Raw genomic sequence first — 20,465 nt, forward strand, 5'->3', positions numbered from 1 at the left:
TGAGTTGGGTTGCATCAGATGTGTCCCCCTCTAAAGTGTTTTTGGAACTCTTGAATAAAGTAATTGCCTATATTTTTCAGATTCACAAGACTTTTGAGGCAAATGTGTTGTGTAAAATTGATTTAAGGGTGTTTTGAAAGCAAATGGGAGAGAGAAACAGTAACTCAAGGTGGCCTAGGTGATGTGATTTCAGAAAAATGCCTTAAATAAAACTTCTCTGCCTAAAAACACACAATCATGACTTCTGCAGGTGGGGGAACTCTTTTCCTGGGTTTCAGACCTTTCCAAATGGTGTTTGAAAACCATGAACTATGAAATCCTACATAGCAATAATCCCCAAAATATGCCCTCATTTGCTAAAAGGACTTTTCCAAGCCCTGTTATTCCCAAATAAATGGCAGAGATTCTGCTGCCACCCTGCTCTGCTAGGAGCAGCACAAGTTAAGACAATTATTTTAAAAATAAATTAATGAAGTTTACTGAGTATGGTAGGAATGGTCAATGGAGGTCAGTTTTAGGAGAATCCTAGAAAAATACAACTGTGAATTATAATTGTTTTAGTGTCCTCTCACTTCCAATAAAAAGGCAACAAGAGATCATAATGTAGAAATAGATGTTAGAAACACTGATGTGAAACACTGTGTGATGGTTTCCTGTGAACAAAGAGAATATGCTAAAGTGAAATATGTATTAAATAATACATCCAGGACAAGGTTAGACCTGATTAAACCCCTCTGACTCCACAAGACTGGTGTTTAGATCACATTTAAAGATATGGAGATAGATTTTATTACTTTTTTGGAAAAATCACATAATAATAATAATAATATACTTTTCCATTTAGCTTTTGAAAAACCAAGCTCATGTAGTACAAATTATCATAAAAATAATTTACCTTTTGCAAACAAAGCTCTTAAGAATAAAAATGTGGGAAGGCAGGAAATGGCACCTAAATATTCATCAAAGGGGGGTTAAAGAGAAAACTAGGAGGGAAAGGGGAAAAAAAGAGGAAAAAAAGGAAGAAAGTGGGAAAAGGAAAAAGAAGGGGGGAAGGAAAAAAGAAAACAATAAAAGGAGAGGAACAACGCAGCTGTAGATGGCAGCAAATCAATATTCACCCCTCTGTACACAGACACTGAGAACATCAATTATCCTCAGACAGTGTGTTTTCAGTAGATTTTGTTATCATTTCCACTTTGTCACACAGACTAGACCAAAGTTGACTGTGCAAACTCTCTGGAATCAACATTACCCACAATTCTGAAGATCTTGTTCTCATTTCAAGAACTAATTCAAGCAGCAGAATTATTTTATTGTTTTTACCCTTAATTATATTATCTTTTGCTGTAGAGACCAGCTATTTCAATAGAATACTCCAGAAACACTGGAGACAAAGAATTTGAGAATTTTGCACTTTGAAAAACCAAGCCCTTCCATAACAACTGTCTTAATTTCCTTTAGTTCCTGACATGCAATTATAATGATTTTTTTTTGAGCTTGTGGATCTTAAAGATGTGCATCACCTTGACACACACCATGATGATTAAACCATTACTTGTGTAACAGAAGATTTTACAGGCATCTGTCTTTTTCTTTGGGGCACTGCAGAACTGTGATGGAGCAGGATGGGGATGGTTTGGGTGACACTGATGGAAAACAGCTTTGATGTAGGCAGGTAAATGTCATTTATTGGAGATGAACCAAGGGCTCAGGTCATCAGTCCAGTCAGTGTTCAGATATTATTTTGTTTTCTAGCACTTTCCCATATTCCAGTTTCCAGAGCATCTCTCTTTGAGAATTTATGTTTCTGTGCTTAGAGGTTCTCCCACATTCCTTTGTAATGCTGCCTACTGAACCTTTAATCTGCTTTACAGGATTCAGGTGGGAATTTGGGCATTTAAAGGTAATCTTGACTTTCTCAATCTCACCAGTTGAGTTCATTTACAACCCAGAAACTGCAAAGGGCAAAACCAGTGAGGAATCACCCATCCAATTTACCATTTCACCCATCAGGATAAAAACCAGGGCCACAGTGCCTGGGCAAGCTCCTGTCTCAAATTCAGGCCTTTATGCAGGCACCTCACATCTGCCTCATTCTGTACAGCTCACAAGCTCACATTATAAAATTACTTTCTTATTTCATTTCCCAAGAGCAGCTGACCCAGGCCCCCCAGGCTGATCTTTTGTCTTGTGACCCCTGGAAATAACCCCACAGCTCAATATTACCTGGGCCAAATCCTAGAGAAAAGCAATGGAGAGTTACAGGTTAAACAGTCTTAAAAGTGGAAGTACTAGATAAGCTTTTCAGTGTTTAAAACAGAAATAGGTAAGCAAAAAGTGGTTACTGAACTAAGAATTTGGGTAAAAACAAAAGCAAGGGTATCAACATTAGGAACTATCGACACTTCATTCCAAAAATTATTAACCTGTTCACCTGGGATTATTTAGAGACTAAAAAACCCCAACTCTCAAAGATGGTCATTCAAACATTCTGTTATTCACACCAGAACTGACATATGAAGACAGGATTAAGTAAAACAAGAATTTCACAGAGGTTAAAACACCCCAGAAACACCACAGTTGGTCACAACAGTTCAGGATTTGTCACTGTAAGAAAATAATCATCTGATGCAGGCTGGCAATACACATGATATATTTTGAGATGTCTTCCAAGTAACAGTCATGTAAAATTGATGTTTCAAGTAATCTCCTGACCAGTCTCAGCCTTCCACAGTAACTTCTCAGGGAGAAACAAATTGAGACTGAAAATAGTCCAAAACATCTATGAGCAGCAGGTCTGACATGACCTCCTAAAAGGTGTGAAGAGGTAAAGAGCATTTTTGCAATAACAGGTTAAGAACCCTTTCTTAAAGTTTCTGCACAACCAATGCTGAATTTTCTGTTCATGTAAAGTTCCCAAACATGAGATACTTCTTCCCAGAGTCATCTCCCAGTATGCCAAGACAGAAATAGTATTTTAACATTTTTAAATACCAAAAGCCCTAGGGACATTCCTCCAAACATGAAAACATTGTATTGCTTTTGCAGCAATTTGATAATTTGCAAAGAAGGCAGAAATGACCCAAATAGATCTGTCACAACTTTTAAAGTTAAAAGAAACACAAGTATCCTCAACCTCATTAGGAATTTTTGGAATCCTTTTCTGCAGCACAGGAGATAACTTTCTAGGGGATTTTATGGAAAGTCTAGAGGCAGCAATGAATAGGAAAGTCAAGGCAATTCACACTTGTTTCCTGATTTATGGTGGGACTGGCAAGGGCAGAGGAAAAGAGATGCTGGCACAGCCTAAACCAGGGCTGCACTCACAGGGATGCAGGCAGGGGAAACACAAAATGGAAAGTATAATTCTGAAACAGATTGTTACATTTAACAATTCCATCTTTGTGGCTTTGTTTCTTCTTTTAATGCCAAGTTGTTACTTCATTGTGGAAACTGAAATTGAGTTGTACACTGGGTTATTTATCTATCTGAAGAACATTCTGCATCCAGGCTGGTTTTCTACCACAGAACTCTTTTGTTAAGAAAAAGAGCTCGTTGGATGTTTTAGAAACTTAAATGTATCAGTTTGGAGATGCCAGTGTCCCCCTGTGCATTCCCAGTCCACCTCAAGGATGTTTCACATCCTGGGGAGGTTTCCAGACAAAGCTGCAGTTACTGATCCTGCCTCCTGATTTCCAGCTGCCTCCCAAAACTGCTGAACTTTGGGGAAATGTTCACAGACCTCCCTGCTTTTTGGGAGTGCAAGAACAACTGAAGGTGAACATGCACTGCACAAGCTGTAAGTTTTGTGTGAGGAGGAAATCCAGTGCAGTTTGCCAGCTGGACACCCCCATCTACCACAGCAAATCCCTTGGAAAGGACAGACCTTCCACATCTGAGCTCCCTCCATGCCCCTGGGGGCAAAAACTACATCTCAAGTTGGCTACAGCTGCCTATTCCTACAGTTCAGATACTTCCTTCTAATTCTTTGATCCCATTTTCATTCTTTCTCTGTTACAGGAAGTACAAGTTGCTCTTCAGAAACAAAGCTGCAGAAGAGCACCACGGCAGAGAAGGCAGACAAAGAAAGAAACTAAAAAATTCATGCAAAGTTCTGAAGGAATCTGGTTTCATAGAAGTCCTAGGACAAAAGATTAGGATGTAGAACCTAGCAGAGATCCCAATTTCCTCAAACACTGGGGATGTTCAGAGTGTTGTTTTTGAATAAATAAAACTCATGTATTCTGGAAAAGAATAGAGGCTACAGAATTGTATTTTGTAAAGTAATATTTAAAAGCTTCCCATCAAATGATTTAACTTCTGTATCCTACTTACTAGAAAGGACTAATTGCATATAATTTCCCACTATATCTCTTAAAAGTAATTACAAGAGGATCTATTTGCCTCTGTACATTCCTCTCCCACCGAGTTACCAAGGTGTTTTCACAATGCACTTCAAAAGTGTAGTGTTTTGGGGGTTTTTGTCTGTTGCTCCCCTTCTGCCCCACAGAAATAAAACTGGCTTAAAGAAATCCTCCTGAAATCTGTTAACATGCCATCAGATGGGAACTGGCAGCTACAGCCACATTCTAAAGAATTTGTCATTTTACTTATAGGAAAAAAAAGGAAGGCAGCAGGAAACACATTAGGTTTTGTAGTATGAACATAAGCTTCTAGCAAACAATTGAAAATGTGGCCCCAGAATTCCATGTATTTTTTGCATTCTGTATAATCTCCTATACTCTCCATAATCTTTCACTTCTATCCTTCCTCCTTCTCTTCCCAATAGTTTGCAAAAGGAATCAACTCACCCTCTCACAGCTCCTGAACTCACTCTTCAAATTATTTTAAACCTTTTAAAAAGTCCTACTCCTTCAAAGCTGCACTCCCCAAATTCTCTCTTCTTCAAAGAGAACTGATTTCTGCCCCACAAAACCTCCTCAGGGCACCAGATAAACAACATTTTCCTTTTCCCCCTGTCTGGGTCAGCACCCCCAGGATGCAGAGCAGCATCTGCTGCTGGAGAAGCAGCACGGAAGGTTTGGGGAGCTGCCTGCTGCTTCCCTCCCAGGAAGAGCCTTGGAAGGAGCTGGTGCTGGCATATCAGTTATCTGGAACTGACTTTGAAATGCCACAACATTCCTGGATGAACAGATTGCTGGCAATCAGCAGGGAAAAAAAAAAATACCCAAATCCACAAAACAAACAGGGGAGCCAGCCAGCCCTGAGCACTGCTCTGCTTTCAGCAGGGAACCGAGTGAGATTATCTGTGGGTTTGAGGGGTTTCAACTCTCCCAGCTTCTCACACAATATTCACCTTGCCCAGTTTTCCCACTGGTTTTAGCCCTGCAAGTTTTACCCCACACCTATGCTCCATGCACATCCTCCCAGGGGAGCCTGGCTCAGCCCTGACCTTGTTGTGTTTCCAGTGAAATCAACAGTGAAACTTAATTTGATTTTTGATGGAAAAATGAGCATCTTTGAAGTTATGCCCTTGATATAGATTTATTTAGGCAGCAAAATGTCACTTTCTACATCCAAGTGCTCCCAGAGTTCGGATTGCTGAAGAATTTTTTTTTTTTTTTGCAAATCTCCAGGTTTTACATTATTATATAATTTAGAGCAAGCCTGTTTGAAGGCCAGTGTCGATGCTTCCTCTAAAAACATCCATCCACATTTCAGTATTTACAGAAGGTAAAAGCCCCCTGATGAGGAAAACATCAGAGATAAGCAGGTATAAATACGGACCTGACAATACATACAAGAAAATTATAGAAATAAATCATCACTTCCACATGCCTAAGACCACCTACTACAGCAAGAGACTGGGATAGGTTTTCTCCTTACCTCTGGAGTGTTTTTCTTGAACTCACGACTTTGCTCAATAAGTTTTTTCCTGGACTGCTCACTTTCATCTTGCCGGTTCGCCAATATTGTTGCTGTGGTATCGAGCTCCCTCTGTTAAGAAAAAGAAACATAAACAAAATAAACAAATGGAAAAAAAAACACCCTCAAAAAAACAAAAAACAAACAAAAAAAACCCAAAAGAAAAACAACACCCAAAAAACCGAAACAAAAAAAAATAAAAAAAAAGAAATTCAGTCAGAGCTCTGAGAAATTCAGTCAGAGCTCTGTCTGTCACAGAAATTAAAAAAACCAAAAACCCTCATACATATATCATGTTATTGGGAATATGGAGATGGAAAGTCTAGGGAGCAGCACAGAACAAGCACCAGAGATCTGACCTCCTGAATAACAGCAAATGAAGGGCTACAGCTTTTTGAATTCCATCTTGCAACCAAAGCATCACCATTCTTCTCAAAACTATTCATGGCTCCACCCCAGCATCACACAGGACAGGAGCAATGGCACACAGTACACACTTCCTAATAAATTCCCAAGTCCAGTGGAGATTACAGATCTTGGGCATATTCAAACCAGGTTTCTTTTCACCTGCCTGCTTTTTTAAGATACTGGTTTTCCCCATTTTCAGTTATCCTATTATAGAAATTTCTTATTTCAAATATTGAGTAACCTTAAACTTGACTCTGGACTGGTTACACCTCAGTCACTCTTAATTTCCTATGACATACTGTATATATCTCCATGCTGCCACTGCAGTGCAGTGCTCTTTTCTATTTAAGTCTGTATTATTTGAACACAAAACTATCTTTTTGGAATTTATTCCTCCAAGGTTATTAGCAGGCATGTCCATTTCCTCTCCAAATCATATCTTTTCTTAAGCACCTGATGGATGCCAGAGTATCTTCCAACAGTTTCTATTGAGCTGAAGCACGGGTTCCACTGTTTTCCAGCTTCTTCCAAGTGTTTTATCCCCGTCCCAATTCCTCCACTCAGTGCTGTGCTTCCAAGTGTCACCATAATAGATTGAAGGGGTCACTTATCAGTGCATAAACCAACAATAATCAATCTTCTGTGTCAGTTTTTGTCTCTTCTGCAATATTTCCACATAATATGAAAAAAATAAAGGCAAACCTCTCCATTCAGCTACAGACATCATTCCCCAAGTCACTGGGAGAATCAAGAATTCAGAAAAGAACTATAGCACTGTTTTAAACTCTTATTAATTCAAAGGGAGAAAAACCTGGCTATGAGAAAAGTTCATGAAAAGTGAGAACAACATGTTAGAGCAAGACTATCTTCACCTCATCCCTCTGCCAAGGGGTCTCCAACCTGCCTGCAAAATTCCCAATATTATCCACCAGAAATCTGCCACGCTTCTGGAATTTGTTCATAACTCAACCACCCGTAGGGGACCACAAGGCTGGACCTCCTGTCAGGTGTAGTACCAGACCCCAAATAGGTGGTCAAGTTGCTGACTTGTTACTAGATACAAATACTGCCATCTAAATACTCTGAAAAAGCCTAATTCTTAATTTTAGATACATTTTTGAATGGGTAAATCCTGGATGATTGAAAATGTGTCTTATGGCACTCCACAGTTTGACCTCTGGATGGAAAACAAAAAACCTTTTGAATTCCCAACTCAAGAGGACCAATAATTTTTCCCCCTTTAGGTTTATTAGCATAAAATTAAGATTTCTGTAATAAATATATGGACCATAGTTATCCTAATCCTTGGAAACCAGCTCAATATGACAAATGGATTTGAAGCCAAGCAGCATGTTGGAACCAGTGACCTAAATATTGTCACTGAAATGCTTAAAAATCCTTCTATATCTGACTTTGGGTAAAGAAACAGGGCAATATGTCCACCAGATCTTGGTTTGGAATTCTGTAACATATGTGAAATCTATTGCAGAAAAGTGGGAAATACTTAACAGTTGGATAAACCACATTTGAAATTCATCCCAGCTAAGTTTATGCAAGAAAAAAGAGCAACAGAAACCAATGTGGTTAAGCAGAACTATAAAGAGCAATATAACGGCTAAGCAGAAGGCTTTTAAAAAATATAAACAATCTGGTACGGCCAGAAACTTGGAAAACTATATTTAAAAAGGAAGCACACATTTAGAGCCAAGCAAAGAAAACACAAATCATGAAGTAAGAGGGAATTTCAGTGGAGCAAAGAACGAAGTGCTTTGGTTTCCGATATCAATCGCTAGCAAGGAACCTGACCAATGGAAAAGCAAGACTTTTAAAGACCTGTGCTTCTAAGTTTAGAGACAAGAAAGAGAAAGAAGATTAAAAACGGAAAAAATTTTCATATTTTGTGCTACCATGAAGAGTCAGGTAGCAAACGACAAAGGACTTTCTCTAGCGGTGAAACACTTGCTGTTACTTTCTGAATTCCTTCTGGGACAGGTCTGATCATCCCTCCCCACCAAACCTTTCCTCCTGTGACATACCAGGCACAAATTTGCTGCCAAGAGAAGTGCCAGCACAGCACTGCCCTGAGCTGCCTGACTCTGGGGCTGGAGCTCCAGATCTTGCACTGATGAGCCACTGAGAGCGTAAGATGCAGTTCCAGCTGAGGAGCAGCAGGTATCTAACCCCATGATCTGATACAAAATAAGGTATTAAGTCTTCAAGCCATGTCATAGTTCATAAGAACCACGTCAAAACTGTTTGGAAAATTGCTAATCTTTTCTTCCTTACTTGATCTGAACAGTGTACAATGCAAGTTTCATTTATTTAAACCTAATACTAGATACAGGATTACAACTCAAAAGGACTAATGGGAGATTTTTCATACTTTTGTGATTTAATTCATGAGATAGCCCAATCTTGAAAAAAAAAATGTAATGTGGCCAATGCATTATTTCTGCAAGCAGGCTCATTATAAGGAGCAAATAGTAGTAACTTCAATATTTCAAACCTGAGAACGTTGTAACTCAGATGTAAACACTTCCCCAAGCCTTGTAATCACGCTCTAAGTAGACAACAAGTAAAAGGAGACATAATTCTGCACAGAGAGAAGTGTGTTGGAGAGTCAAAAATAGGAGGCCATGTCTCAGTATCATCCTTCATCCTTCCTTGTGAAATCAAAAGGGTTTCAATGAAAAGCAAACAAAAAACAGGGCTCAAAGGTGTTGCTGAAAGCAGTGACCTGGCTGTGGAAAGGATTCAAAGCCTGGAAGCGTCAGTTCCACTCATTCAACACTGGCTAATGAACTTTCTGGCCCAAAAGGACCACCTGCAGAAAGGGGGTCACTGCTTGGAGCACATCTTGAGAGAACAAGCAAGACCTTTATCCCTCCCCCTGCCCCAAAGTCCCATCGATTTAGGGCAGGCACAGTTCAGAGATAACTAAAGAACTCTGTCCAGGATTTCTACTTTGACCCATTTCAACAAATTTACTGGGGGTGGGAGGGAGGCAGTGGGAGGAGAGAAGACAAGAAAGTCTTATGCTCCTAAGTGTGGGAGTCATTAGCAACAGTCCCCAGAAAACACACATTAAAAGCTTTCTTTCAGGCAGTATAGAAATAAAAAAATCTAAAACTAGGAGGGTCAATCCACTATCCAGTGTAACAACAATCACCTTGGAGTGAATTTATGTTCTCTTCACTCAGGTACTTGCAGACCCTGTTAGACTCCCTGCTCATCCTGCTTCTGTCACCCCAGGGTGACGTGGCTGCATGGGACCCAGAATCACAGAATAACGAGGTTGGAAGAGACCTCTGAGATCATCAAGCCCAACCCATGCCCTAACACCTCAACTAGACTATAGCACCAAGTGCCATGTCCAGTCTTTTTGTAAACACATTCAGAGATGGTGATTCTACCACCTCCCTGGGAAGACAATTCCGGTACATGGAACAGCACATGGCCCACCAGAGCAGAGGGAGCCAGCTGAAAACATCCCATCCTTCCCCTCCTACCTTCTGCTGCATCGAACCCGCTCCCTGTCCAGGGCCCAGCACCATTACAGCAGGGAGGTGGGAATGGAGCTGGAATGAGGGGGCTGTGGAATCCCCCTTCTTGGCACCAGCCCTCAATTAGCTTGACCCCAAGTAATTATGAAACTGCAGGCTCACTGCAGGCGAGTTTCAAGGTTGCTTTCCTTTACTGCTGACATGTCTTTGCCTACTAGACGCATTCTTTGATAATCACCCAGCAGCAGGTCTGCACCACTGACCAGTTAAACACAACAAGACCTTTCCTTTCCATAATAAGAAGATTCAAGTCAGCTCTTCCATGCCTGAGACCTGGAAGCTTCTGGGTGGCTGCTCTCAAAGTTGAGTCCTAAAAATTACTCACTTAGGAAAACCATTTTGGAAAGAAATGGAACTTGTTTGGCTATTTATGAAGTTTCTGTTCCCTCACCCACTTCTAACAGTTATTGGGCACTGCCCTGCCATGGGCATTTCACAACCAAAGAAACCACCACACTTCAGCATCCCAATTCCCCCAAAAGATGCTCCAACAACAATAACTAGTCTTCAGTCTCTAGTTTGAACCAGTAATCCCATGGCCCACATGGATGAAGTGACAAAAACCTGTAATAACCATCTCTAAGTACTGTGACATAGCTGTATCCCAAACTTTTGTAATTCTCCCACATTTAAATGTTTAATCCTTGCTGCATTTACCACAAAGCTCCTACAGTGGAGCAAGAAACACATGTCAGAACTTTAGGACAAACTCATTATTCCCTGGTAAGCTTCCAGACATGGATGCAAACCTAAGATGTGCCTTTGAAAGCCTTAAGCATGGCTGCAGAGATTAACAGGACACCAGGAAGAATTTTTTCATAGAAAAGGTGGTGAAACATTGGAATGGGCTGCCCAGGGAGGTGGTGGAGTCATCACCCCTGGAAAGGTTCAAGAAACAACTGGACGTGGCACTCAGTGCTCTGGTTTAGTTGCCAAGGTAGAGATCAGTCACAAGTTGGCTTTGATGATCTCCTAATGATTCTGGGATTCACCATAAACTCATTTTACTTATTATAAGGACCAACACAAACCACAACTTCATGTACATTATGAATTTTCTACCAGAAAAGGTAGCATTAACCACTTCCCCTGAAATCCTGTTTCTGTGTATTTAAGGTATTTCCCTTTATCACCAGTTCAATCAGTTCCCGAGTCTACTGATCATCTGCTACTGAAAGGAATTTTCAGAAGTTTCACTTCTGTTTTCACCCTCTCACAGGAGTGCATTTGTCAGATCTATTAAAGCTCTCAAAGTAGCTTTTTGCAATTTTTAATTTCCTATTAAAGGAAAATTTTCTGGTGCCAGGATGACACCAATGTAGAAGCATCTGGCACAACTCTGCACACTCACAGCCTACTTGTCTTGGAGAAATTTTACATTTCCCTGACTGCTCCATGAGGCAATCCACCCTTCAGTCTCAAAACCCCATCATTTGCACCTATCCAGAAGTCAACATACCAATTATATAAGTATTTCAAAATATTTCAGGAATTATAAACTGCTTTGCAAGCTTGGTGTGTTATTCTGGAAAAACAAAGCCATGTTCACCTGATAAAGCTCTAGATTGTGACTAGGGAAAAAACCACAGAGCTGACACTGGGAATTTTATTAATGTCTGTTTTGACTGTAAAAGGCCAGCCCCAGTTCTTAGCTAAAAGTGCTAAGAAAGGTAAAACATTCTAAGGATTCTGTGAGCAGAGTTTGTGTCAGCCTTCCTGTAAAGGCCCTTTCTAAAACAAGCAAAAGGAAAGACCAGACAGTTCAACAAAAGCACATTATCTCAAGAATCATGATCCCATCTTAGAACTCAACAGTGACTGCTGAACAAGTAACAAAAAGCAGAATACCTGTCATTTACACTCCCAGAGGAAGGAAAAAAATAGTAAAAACCCACAAGCATTAAAAAATATTTCTTAGGAAGCATTTTGCCACTTGGCAAACTGATGCAAGTACCTTTCACACTCAGAATTAGTTAGAAAATTTCAATAAACACATTTTATTCCACATACTGAAGTAATTTGACTCTAAGTAAGTTTTTAAACAAGCTTTAACTGGAACAAATTTAGGGCTCTACGCAATACTTTTGGGACAGGGAGTCAGCATGTGTGGTGGCCACTGCATAGAACAAAGAGATCAAGAACAGAGGTGCCAATAGAGCCATCAATAAAATTATCTTAATTAGCAGGTTACTTAAAAAAAAAAAAAAAAAAAAAACCCACCAGAGGAAGAAGTAAAAAGAAAGGGTGTTGTAGCTTTGTCTGTTCACAACAACAGCCAGTGCCACAAATGTAGGCAGAGCCTATCAAAATGTCTTGCAAGAGGGGAAAGGTAGCACTGGCTTTTCAAAAGGAGCTGCAATCAGCAGAAAGAAGCCACACAGATATTGATGCCAGGAACAAATGCACTGTGAGGGGGAAAGCCTGGCAGTGCAAGAGCCAAGATGATTATTCCTGTCTTTTCTTCTACACCTTGAATTCAAAACCTTTCAGAAAATGCAGAGAACTGGAGACTATCCAATGCCAAAGGTGTGTACTGAATAATGAAGCGTTGCCTATTTGTTTCAAAAGGCAGTTTTTCTTCTTCCAGCATTATTTACTCCCTTTGCACCCTCCTCAAACCCAGGTGCAGAATGACTGCACAAGTCCCAGGCAGGAGGGTCTCCAGCCCTGCTCACAGTGGCACCAGGTGGGCGATGTGCTCTGCCCCCTCTCCAGAAATAAAGCTCAGGTTCATTCACAGCACCCTCAATCTTCACCCCAAAGCTTCTCTCCTGCTCCTGTTGCTCAGTTTCTACTCCAGACTGCCACTAATCCCTTTGTCCCCACCAGGTCCACCCTACAGCAGCACCATTCACCTGGAGCACTGGGTGAGCTAAAAGCCACCTGGAGGGTGAATTTTCCCGGAGGCAGCAGCATTCCCTGCTCTCTGCTCCTTTCCCACCTTCTCCCAAGCTGCTCTCCCACAGAAGCTCCAGAGTGTGAAACCCCCAGCTTCCATTACCTCACCCAAAGACCTGCACTTGGGGCTCAATACCCGGCAGAGAATCTGTCAGCAAACTCACTCCACCAGTTATTAACACTCTGCTCGATTCTGCATCGCAGTTCATCACACTTTGGAAGGGCATAAATTTCCTACCAAGTGAGTGTTTGCTGGGGAGAGCTCCCTTGGTTTTGCAAGCACAGCACATCCCCAGCCAGCCACGGCTCCCATCCCTGCCTACAGCTTCTTCACCCACTTCCCACACCACCATTTCACACTCTTCCACTGAGAAACAAAAGTTCAGACCGCTTGCTTCAATACCCACAACAGAAAAAACCAAAAAGTAATGAGTTAATTTAAGTGTTGCTGCAGTGAGGCTTCTCAGAAGGGAGGATTTCAGATGGATATAGCAAGGGGACGGTGGGAAGTGGTGAGGGCTGCTCCAGCTTGGAGCAATCTGCTCACCCACCATGCACTGGCTGTGGTGTAAAATCACAATACAACCCTGTGAACACCTGCTCGACTGCCCTGTGCTGGCTTTCTACAGCTAAAATTAAGTTCATCATGGTTAATCACTGTGAAAGAAACAAAAAAAAAATGCCTCAAGCTTAGTATTTGTGATTTTGAGGGCAGCTACAGGGTGGTGGGGATTCAAACTGCATCTTCTTCTGCCAAATAAAATCAATTATGGGAAACCAAAGGAAACTCACTGCAGCTTGCACAGCCCTTGCCTGGGCAAGGGCCAGTGCCGAGTCCATCTGCCTGACCTCGTATCTCGCTGATCTCAGGCTGACCAAAGCACAAAGCCAGTGGCCAAACTGACCATAGCCCTGACCACACCACAGCAGCCAATTACCCCGTGGCTGGAGTGGCCACAGAGAGGATAAAAACCAGCCTGGAGATCATGGCATGATGGGTCCCACCAGGCCAGGCTGCCCTTCCCATCCTCTCCACTTCTGTCACAGCCAGCAGGGGCAGGAGGAATGTCCCCTGTCCCCTCCTCGGCCCTCCACACACACGGCTGACAGGGAATGGAGAAGGACACTGAGAAAATAGAGACACTGAGACAGCTCAGCCATGTTTGTGATCCCTGCAAACTGGGAGCCAGGAGATGCACAGCACCATGACCCATAAAACACCTTCACTGTGCTTCTGATCCCAGCAAAGCAGACAGGAGACGCACAGCACCCATAAGCCACAAATCAAATTTTTGGTAGATGATTTTAAAAATAATTTTGGACCTTAAATTGGAAAAAACATATAAATAAAAGGCAATTAACTGATGAATGGGTACAAACCACTGAATGCAATACTCTTGCCATTTGTCTGAAGCCCAATTGCAGCAGCCCATTCTCAGTAGGAAGGGATTTATTCTGCCATTTTGTAATAACACACCTTCAGCAAATGTCTTACTTCCAAGAAAGATCAGATTCATGAGCTACATTAAATAATTCTTTCGACCACAGATCAAAGTAAAACCTAGTCTTTAAAAGAGTGGTTTAAGTATCAGAAAGTTGAACTCTTTAACTAAGCTCTGTTACACCATTTAAAGTATTGAGTTACTCTTGTTTCTAGCCTGGGCTGTGCTGGTAAATGAAGCATGACCAGGCTTTAAGCAAGACACGTCCTGTAACACAGACCAGGATTTATAACTTGCTATACAGGTTGCCACCAATAAATCAATAATATATATACACACACAGGTGTTTTTCAGTGTGAGTTCTGGGAACTTGCTGTTTGAAAAAGAAAAAAATAAACAAACTCAAGCTTTTTTATTTTTATTCTAAATGAAAATGAACGTGTTGCTCAGGTTTTAGTCAGCTTCTCCCAACTCCTAACTATGCTGTCTTCTAGAACAAAAATTCGCATTTTTATTTGATTAAATGTGCTATTAGTTTTAATTTTGTTTAACAAGGTTAACTATTACAGACTGAGTCTACCCCAGCCACCACTCAATAATCCTTCAGTCAAAAATGCAATTTCCAATCTCAAAGCTACTTCAGCTGTTTCCTACCATTGCAATATAAAATATTTACCAACAAAAGTATAAATACACACTGAAAGAGCAACCTAAAAATACTTTTAAAACCACATTTCAACAAAGTAATTCCTTCAGGGATGGGAAAAAATTACCATGGACTTGAACTAATCACCTCGTGTTTTGCTCCCTTCTCATGATTTTGGGCTTTGCAGAAATGGGATAATGGATGAATAAACTATCCTACCATGACAAATATGCTTTGGAAAGATGGGCTAGGCACAACTTGGAATTTCTTGTTGTTATAAGTTTAAAATCTTAAACCACAGGCATGTGCACTAGGGAAAACCTATAAAATATATAATGAAAACGCTTCCCTTCTACCAGGCCAAATTTCACCTCCGTTTTTACTGCTGATCCAGGGACACATTTAAATTCTGATTTTTTCCTTCTCTGGAGGTCTCTGCTCCCTGCTCAGCAGCCCCACGGAGCAGTGGGCACGGGACAGGGACACAGAGGAAGCTGGATGGGGAACTTGTGTTAAGAAATCAGCAGTAACAAAAACAAGATCAGAAGAAAATTACTGGCAAATGAAATTGCTGTTTGATAAACAATTTAAGCAGGAAGAGTATTTGGCAGAGGGTTTCCAGGGAACGGTCCTTGACTCCTGACTAACATGCTTCCTCCCTTGGTCTGAGTTTGTTGACTTTCTGGGCACTGCTGTAAGGTTTAGGCAGTTTCCCATGATGGGAAAAATACAGCTTTTTTTGAGAAGTTGCCTGTGAATGCAATTGGTGGATGTTTTCTAAAACATTATAGATATAAATAGGAAACAAGAAAGCCATAACTTTTTTATTTAGGCTTTTTCTACTACTAAAAAGTCCCATTTAGGCATCTTAGTATCCTTTCTGATCTAAATCCCAAACATTGACTCAGTTTGGCATGACAACACACGATGAGAAACGCCTATCTGGCATTTAATGCCAATAGCAAACGTGACACATTTTGGACAATTAAAGACAAGAACAGATTTTGAAGACTTTCAAAGATTTTTTTAAAGGTTTTTATGTTTAATCTGTATGACTACAGTCCAGCATAAATAGATACCAACCCCACTTCACACTGAAGTGAAATCAAGAGGCAGAGGCGGTGGAATGCAGAATGCCTTTTCTAGGTGTTTCCCAACAACATATTGCAGTACTTAGTTAAGCTCATTTTCTGTGACATGAAAAGGAAAATAACAGAATTGACTCATGAAGTAAAATTAGCTGATGTACAGTCACAAGGAGGCTGGATTGGAGCTGACAGCAGCCAGAACTGCATTTAACAAAAACTAACATGCTTCATGCTAATAATGGTGCTGGTTCAGAGCCACAAGGACTATTCTCTGTATTTTTAACATGGACTGACTGTTTTTAAACCAACATTTCTAATAGCATACCCTAAACTGCACATCAGGAAATATTTAAAGACCTTTCAGAAGTGATGCATTAAGAAAGGCATTTATAAAATAGTTTTTAAACACTGCAAATCTGGCATTTCCAATCAGGAGATGCCTCCAAGGAGGCACCAAGCCATGGACAGCCAGTATCTACTTGCTCCATGATCACAACTAAGGTAGACAGGACAGCTAAAACACTTTTTTAACCAGGAAAAAAAAAAATTTGGTGATAATTTACAGAATTACTCCACTATTCACTGTAACAAATCACCCTAGAATGAAAACAACAGATTTAGCTGCAGTGGCAGTGTCAACCTCGCTATGATACACTGGCACTAAAAAGTCCTTAATTTTGGCTATCAAATACAATTTCAATTTCTTGCACTTTAGGGCAGTAAAAACAATTCTGTGAAGACTCTGTGTTTACAATCCCGCAGTAAAGAATGCAGCTGTCTCAATCAGTGCTGATTGTCTGTTAATTAGCTCAGTTTTACAAGCTGATGGAACAGATTACTTCATTCCCTCCCCATTCTCAGAAAGAAACTACAAATACAGTTGTCTCCAATACAGTAATTTTTGCTTCCCATCAGTTTGGGGAGGTAGATGATGTAGCAGGGACACAAGTAATCTCGTTACCAAGAAATCATTTATGTTTGTGGCTTTGCCAGGCACTCTGTCATACAGCAATTTTCAGTCCATATATAAATACACACACATCTCTCTATCCTGTATGAAAACTGAAATAAAGAGCACCACTTCCTGATAAAATGGAAATACCTCCCCTCTCTTTTGCTGTGGCTGAAACCAAGTAGATGATCCTCAAGGTGCCTTCCAGCCCAACTGTTTTATGATTCTAGGATTATCAGAGTCCTTTAGGAACAAAAGTCAGGTCCTCATGAACAATTTCCAATCTATATTATATATTTAATCAGAAACACCCTTCTGACCTCAAACCACTACAGAATTTTGTGACCTAGAGCAGCAAACTGCAGGTTTTAAGTGAAGAGCCTGAAGTTGGTGTTGCCATTCTCCATCCCCATGTGATTCTTCAGCACACCACAAATAAATAGCTGGATTACCTCTGAGCCACTCTCTCAGATTCACTGCCTCTAGTACCTCCATCATTTATCTAGACACTCTTGAAGAGAAGCCAAGTTTTAGCTTTCAAATATGCAGACGAGAGGTTGGACACCCTCATCCAAATGCCAGCAAACACTTCTGCTGAGAAAACTGATGGAACACTATAAAGCCCCAGGCCTGACAATATGAAACAGATCCAAAAATGCCTTTTTTGAGATGACACAACATGCTACACATTGTATCAAACAACAGAGGTTTCACTTTGAAACTGATTTTCTTTCTTGCTCAGCTTAGATCCTTCATGATTAGGAAAAGACAAAAAAAAGATGCAGCTAAAGAATATCTATGTATTTAAAAGAAAACTCATTTCTGAGTGTACATGTAGCTACTAAGCCTATTGCAAGAGCAGCAAGTGAATAAATATGAAACTCCACAAAACCCTGAAATTATCAGACCACCAGAGCTGGGCTTTGGCAGTGTATCTGGGTGATAAGTACAAAGGATAATCTAAATAAAAGAGTAATTTTTTTCTACACAAAGACATCTGTAGGCATCTGCTCTAACAGCAGCATCGCAGAGAGCCTAAAACCTCTTAAGGAATTTCAGAATTCAGTACACAAAGGATGTGAGAGCTTGATTTTTTTTTTGCATTATGGACAGGCATCCAAAGCACATGACTGAGAACACCTTGCAGAAAACTCTCTGGATCCACAGAACCAGCACTGGGGGAAGAGAAAGCCTGAAATCCAGCAGTCAGGTTAGAGATGTAAACCTGGGCAATGAGGGAACCAATACCAACAACCACCAGCTAATACCTGAGTATTTCTTCAGCTATAGTTTTTCACTTAAGTGTAGCTAAATCGTATTTCTCAACCCTATAAGCACTTATTTCACAACACCTAGCAAAAAGGCATTTAGCATGTGATCCTGGCTTCCCAAAGTTCTTCTGCAGACCAGAATAAAAATGGAGAGGTGTGTTAGGTTTTGTTGGGAGGCTGGTTGATTGTGTATTTTCTGAATAAAGGTTTTATTCTGATACTTCTTTGGTATGTTTTGTTGTCTGTCCCATTCTGAGAGCTGCCTTACCTTAGACCTGAGGACACCTGCTTGGCTTCACCCCTAAACACCAAACAAAACACCTTTGCTGAACATGCAGCATCAAGTGTTGCATTCACATCCCTGACTTCTACTGCTGCTCCAACGCTTCCTTGGCTTTCAGGTGCCAGGGCCCAGACAGTTACAGCCCTGGGAAGTTTCACCAGAGTTCCTCTTGAACTGCTGCCATCCCCTTGGCTGCCTGGCGTTGCGACATCCCAGTTGCATCCCATCCCTTCCCACTCGGGGAGGAGGCAGAGGTGTGAGAACTGGGGACCAGGGCTTGGGGCTCCAGGGGAATCCAGCCAGGCAGCCACAGGAATGTTAGATTCCTGCTAGAAAACAGCAATTTAGGGAGGGATAGCTGGCTGCTGTTTGATGTAAATGAAGCACTGCTGGTGAGCCCTCAGCATCATCTCTGGGTGTATGAGTTACGTGACTGTAAATCAATCTTTAATCATTGTGCTCCATGTGCAGCATCCACCTGTAACTGCAGACAAAAAAATCCCCAAAGGATTTGCCAGCCTTTCCTCAATCTCCCTCAGCAGGACACTGTTTAGGGTTGAACTGGCTTAGGTTTGCTGTGGGATGGACCCTGAAATGCTGGGAAATGTTTGGGAAGGAGCAAGGCATGTTACCTCAGTTACTTCTCCAGGGCACCACCATTACAGAAGCTACAAGGCAAAACAAACACCTACACACGCTTTCCTATTTTTGTGTAAAGCCTCACTTGATCTGCTGCTCTATCCTCCATGCTTTGTATTTGACACATTTCTAGACAGATAGATTATGCTCTAGAAAATTGTCCATGATAAAAGGGGAGAGCGTGAGGTTGGGAATTATGCTTTCAAAGCAGTACGGTTTCTTCTGTCTCTCTGCCCAGACAATAAAAGAGACAGCAAAAATCACCAACAACTAGATGAAAAATAGACTCCTCCTTGCCCATCTATCCACAGGGACTGCGGCAGCCCCGTGTTGCTGGTCGTGCTCCCCCATTACCACGGGTAGAGGATATTTAGAGAAATGATGCAAAATGCCTTTCCTTCTTTTGACACTCCAGCAGTGTGCCCTAATCCTGTGCTTTAATGCAGCCCTTTGTGGGTAAGGAATAAAGCTATGGCTGCATTTTTATACTGACTACACGCATCAGTCAAAAAAACCAAATATACAAAGTGCTCTAAATAGTCAGTCAAAACAGAATGACAAAATTACACATTACTTCTGCCATTACATGCTCTCCTTTACCATATGTCTAAGGTAAGCAGAATGCCACCTACATAATGGATTCAGCCCTGGAGTAAGGCTGGACTGCCGAGGCTGGTGAACCTGAGGTAACACTCCATCACTTATTTACTGCATCTCTAAAGCATTTCAGATTCTAAGCTGAATATATATTTCACACAGTACCAAAACTTTTAAATATCCACAGGAAGATTTCATTTTTATAGGCAATAAACATTAAATCTAAAGGACTGGAACATAAAAAGTGTTTTAATACCATATAAATCACCTTTCCCTAGACAGAATAAATCTCTGAAGGTTTTAAGGACTGCAATATAAATTTTTATGGCAAATTATCTACATAGGAATTACTTGCACGAGATGCACTTTCACTTCTCCCTCTCATTTGCATAGTGCTGACAATCTTTTCAATCAAAACGTTCAATCCAATTTGGGAAGTCCAGAACACAATGTGCAGCAATGCTGGGCTAAATGCTGGGTGGTTGGTTCCTCCTCCCCTCCACCAGGAGTTTCCCAGCTGCTGCTCTCTCTGTCAAATACAGAGGCTGCCTTTGCACAGGCAACAACACCAACAGGTAAAAATTAAGGCTTAGATGAGTAGCTATGTCCTTGTGCAAGGCATTTGTTGACTTTACTAACACAGGAGCCTTCCACAAGGCCTGGCACCTAAGAGCTCATGTCACGCTGCAAAGAACACTCTGCTAAAGCAGAGAGTGATTGGGAGGGTCTGAATTAAGGACGAACAGCCAAAATCATTCTTTGGGATGATCAGAAGGGGCATTTTCATTGCAA

At 41.1% G+C, this 20,465-nt stretch overlaps 1 protein-coding gene across 8 annotated transcripts in view; it reads right to left on the minus strand.

The window, feature by feature from the left end:
• Nucleotides 1–20,465, minus strand: part of CUX1 (cut like homeobox 1) — a 268,920-nt gene that overhangs the window by 212,822 nt on the left and 35,633 nt on the right. For all 8 annotated transcript variants that reach the window (XM_030288034.4, XM_030288032.4, XM_072916710.1 and 5 more), the window contains exon 2: nt 5,848–5,958. In XM_030288034.4, coding sequence (XP_030143894.4) covers nt 5,848–5,958 — 111 coding nt within the window. The remainder of the gene's footprint in view (nt 1–5,847; nt 5,959–20,465) is intronic.

This window comes from Taeniopygia guttata, chromosome 19 (assembly GCF_048771995.1).
Source record: "Taeniopygia guttata chromosome 19, bTaeGut7.mat, whole genome shotgun sequence".
NCBI lineage: Eukaryota > Metazoa > Chordata > Aves > Passeriformes > Estrildidae > Taeniopygia > Taeniopygia guttata.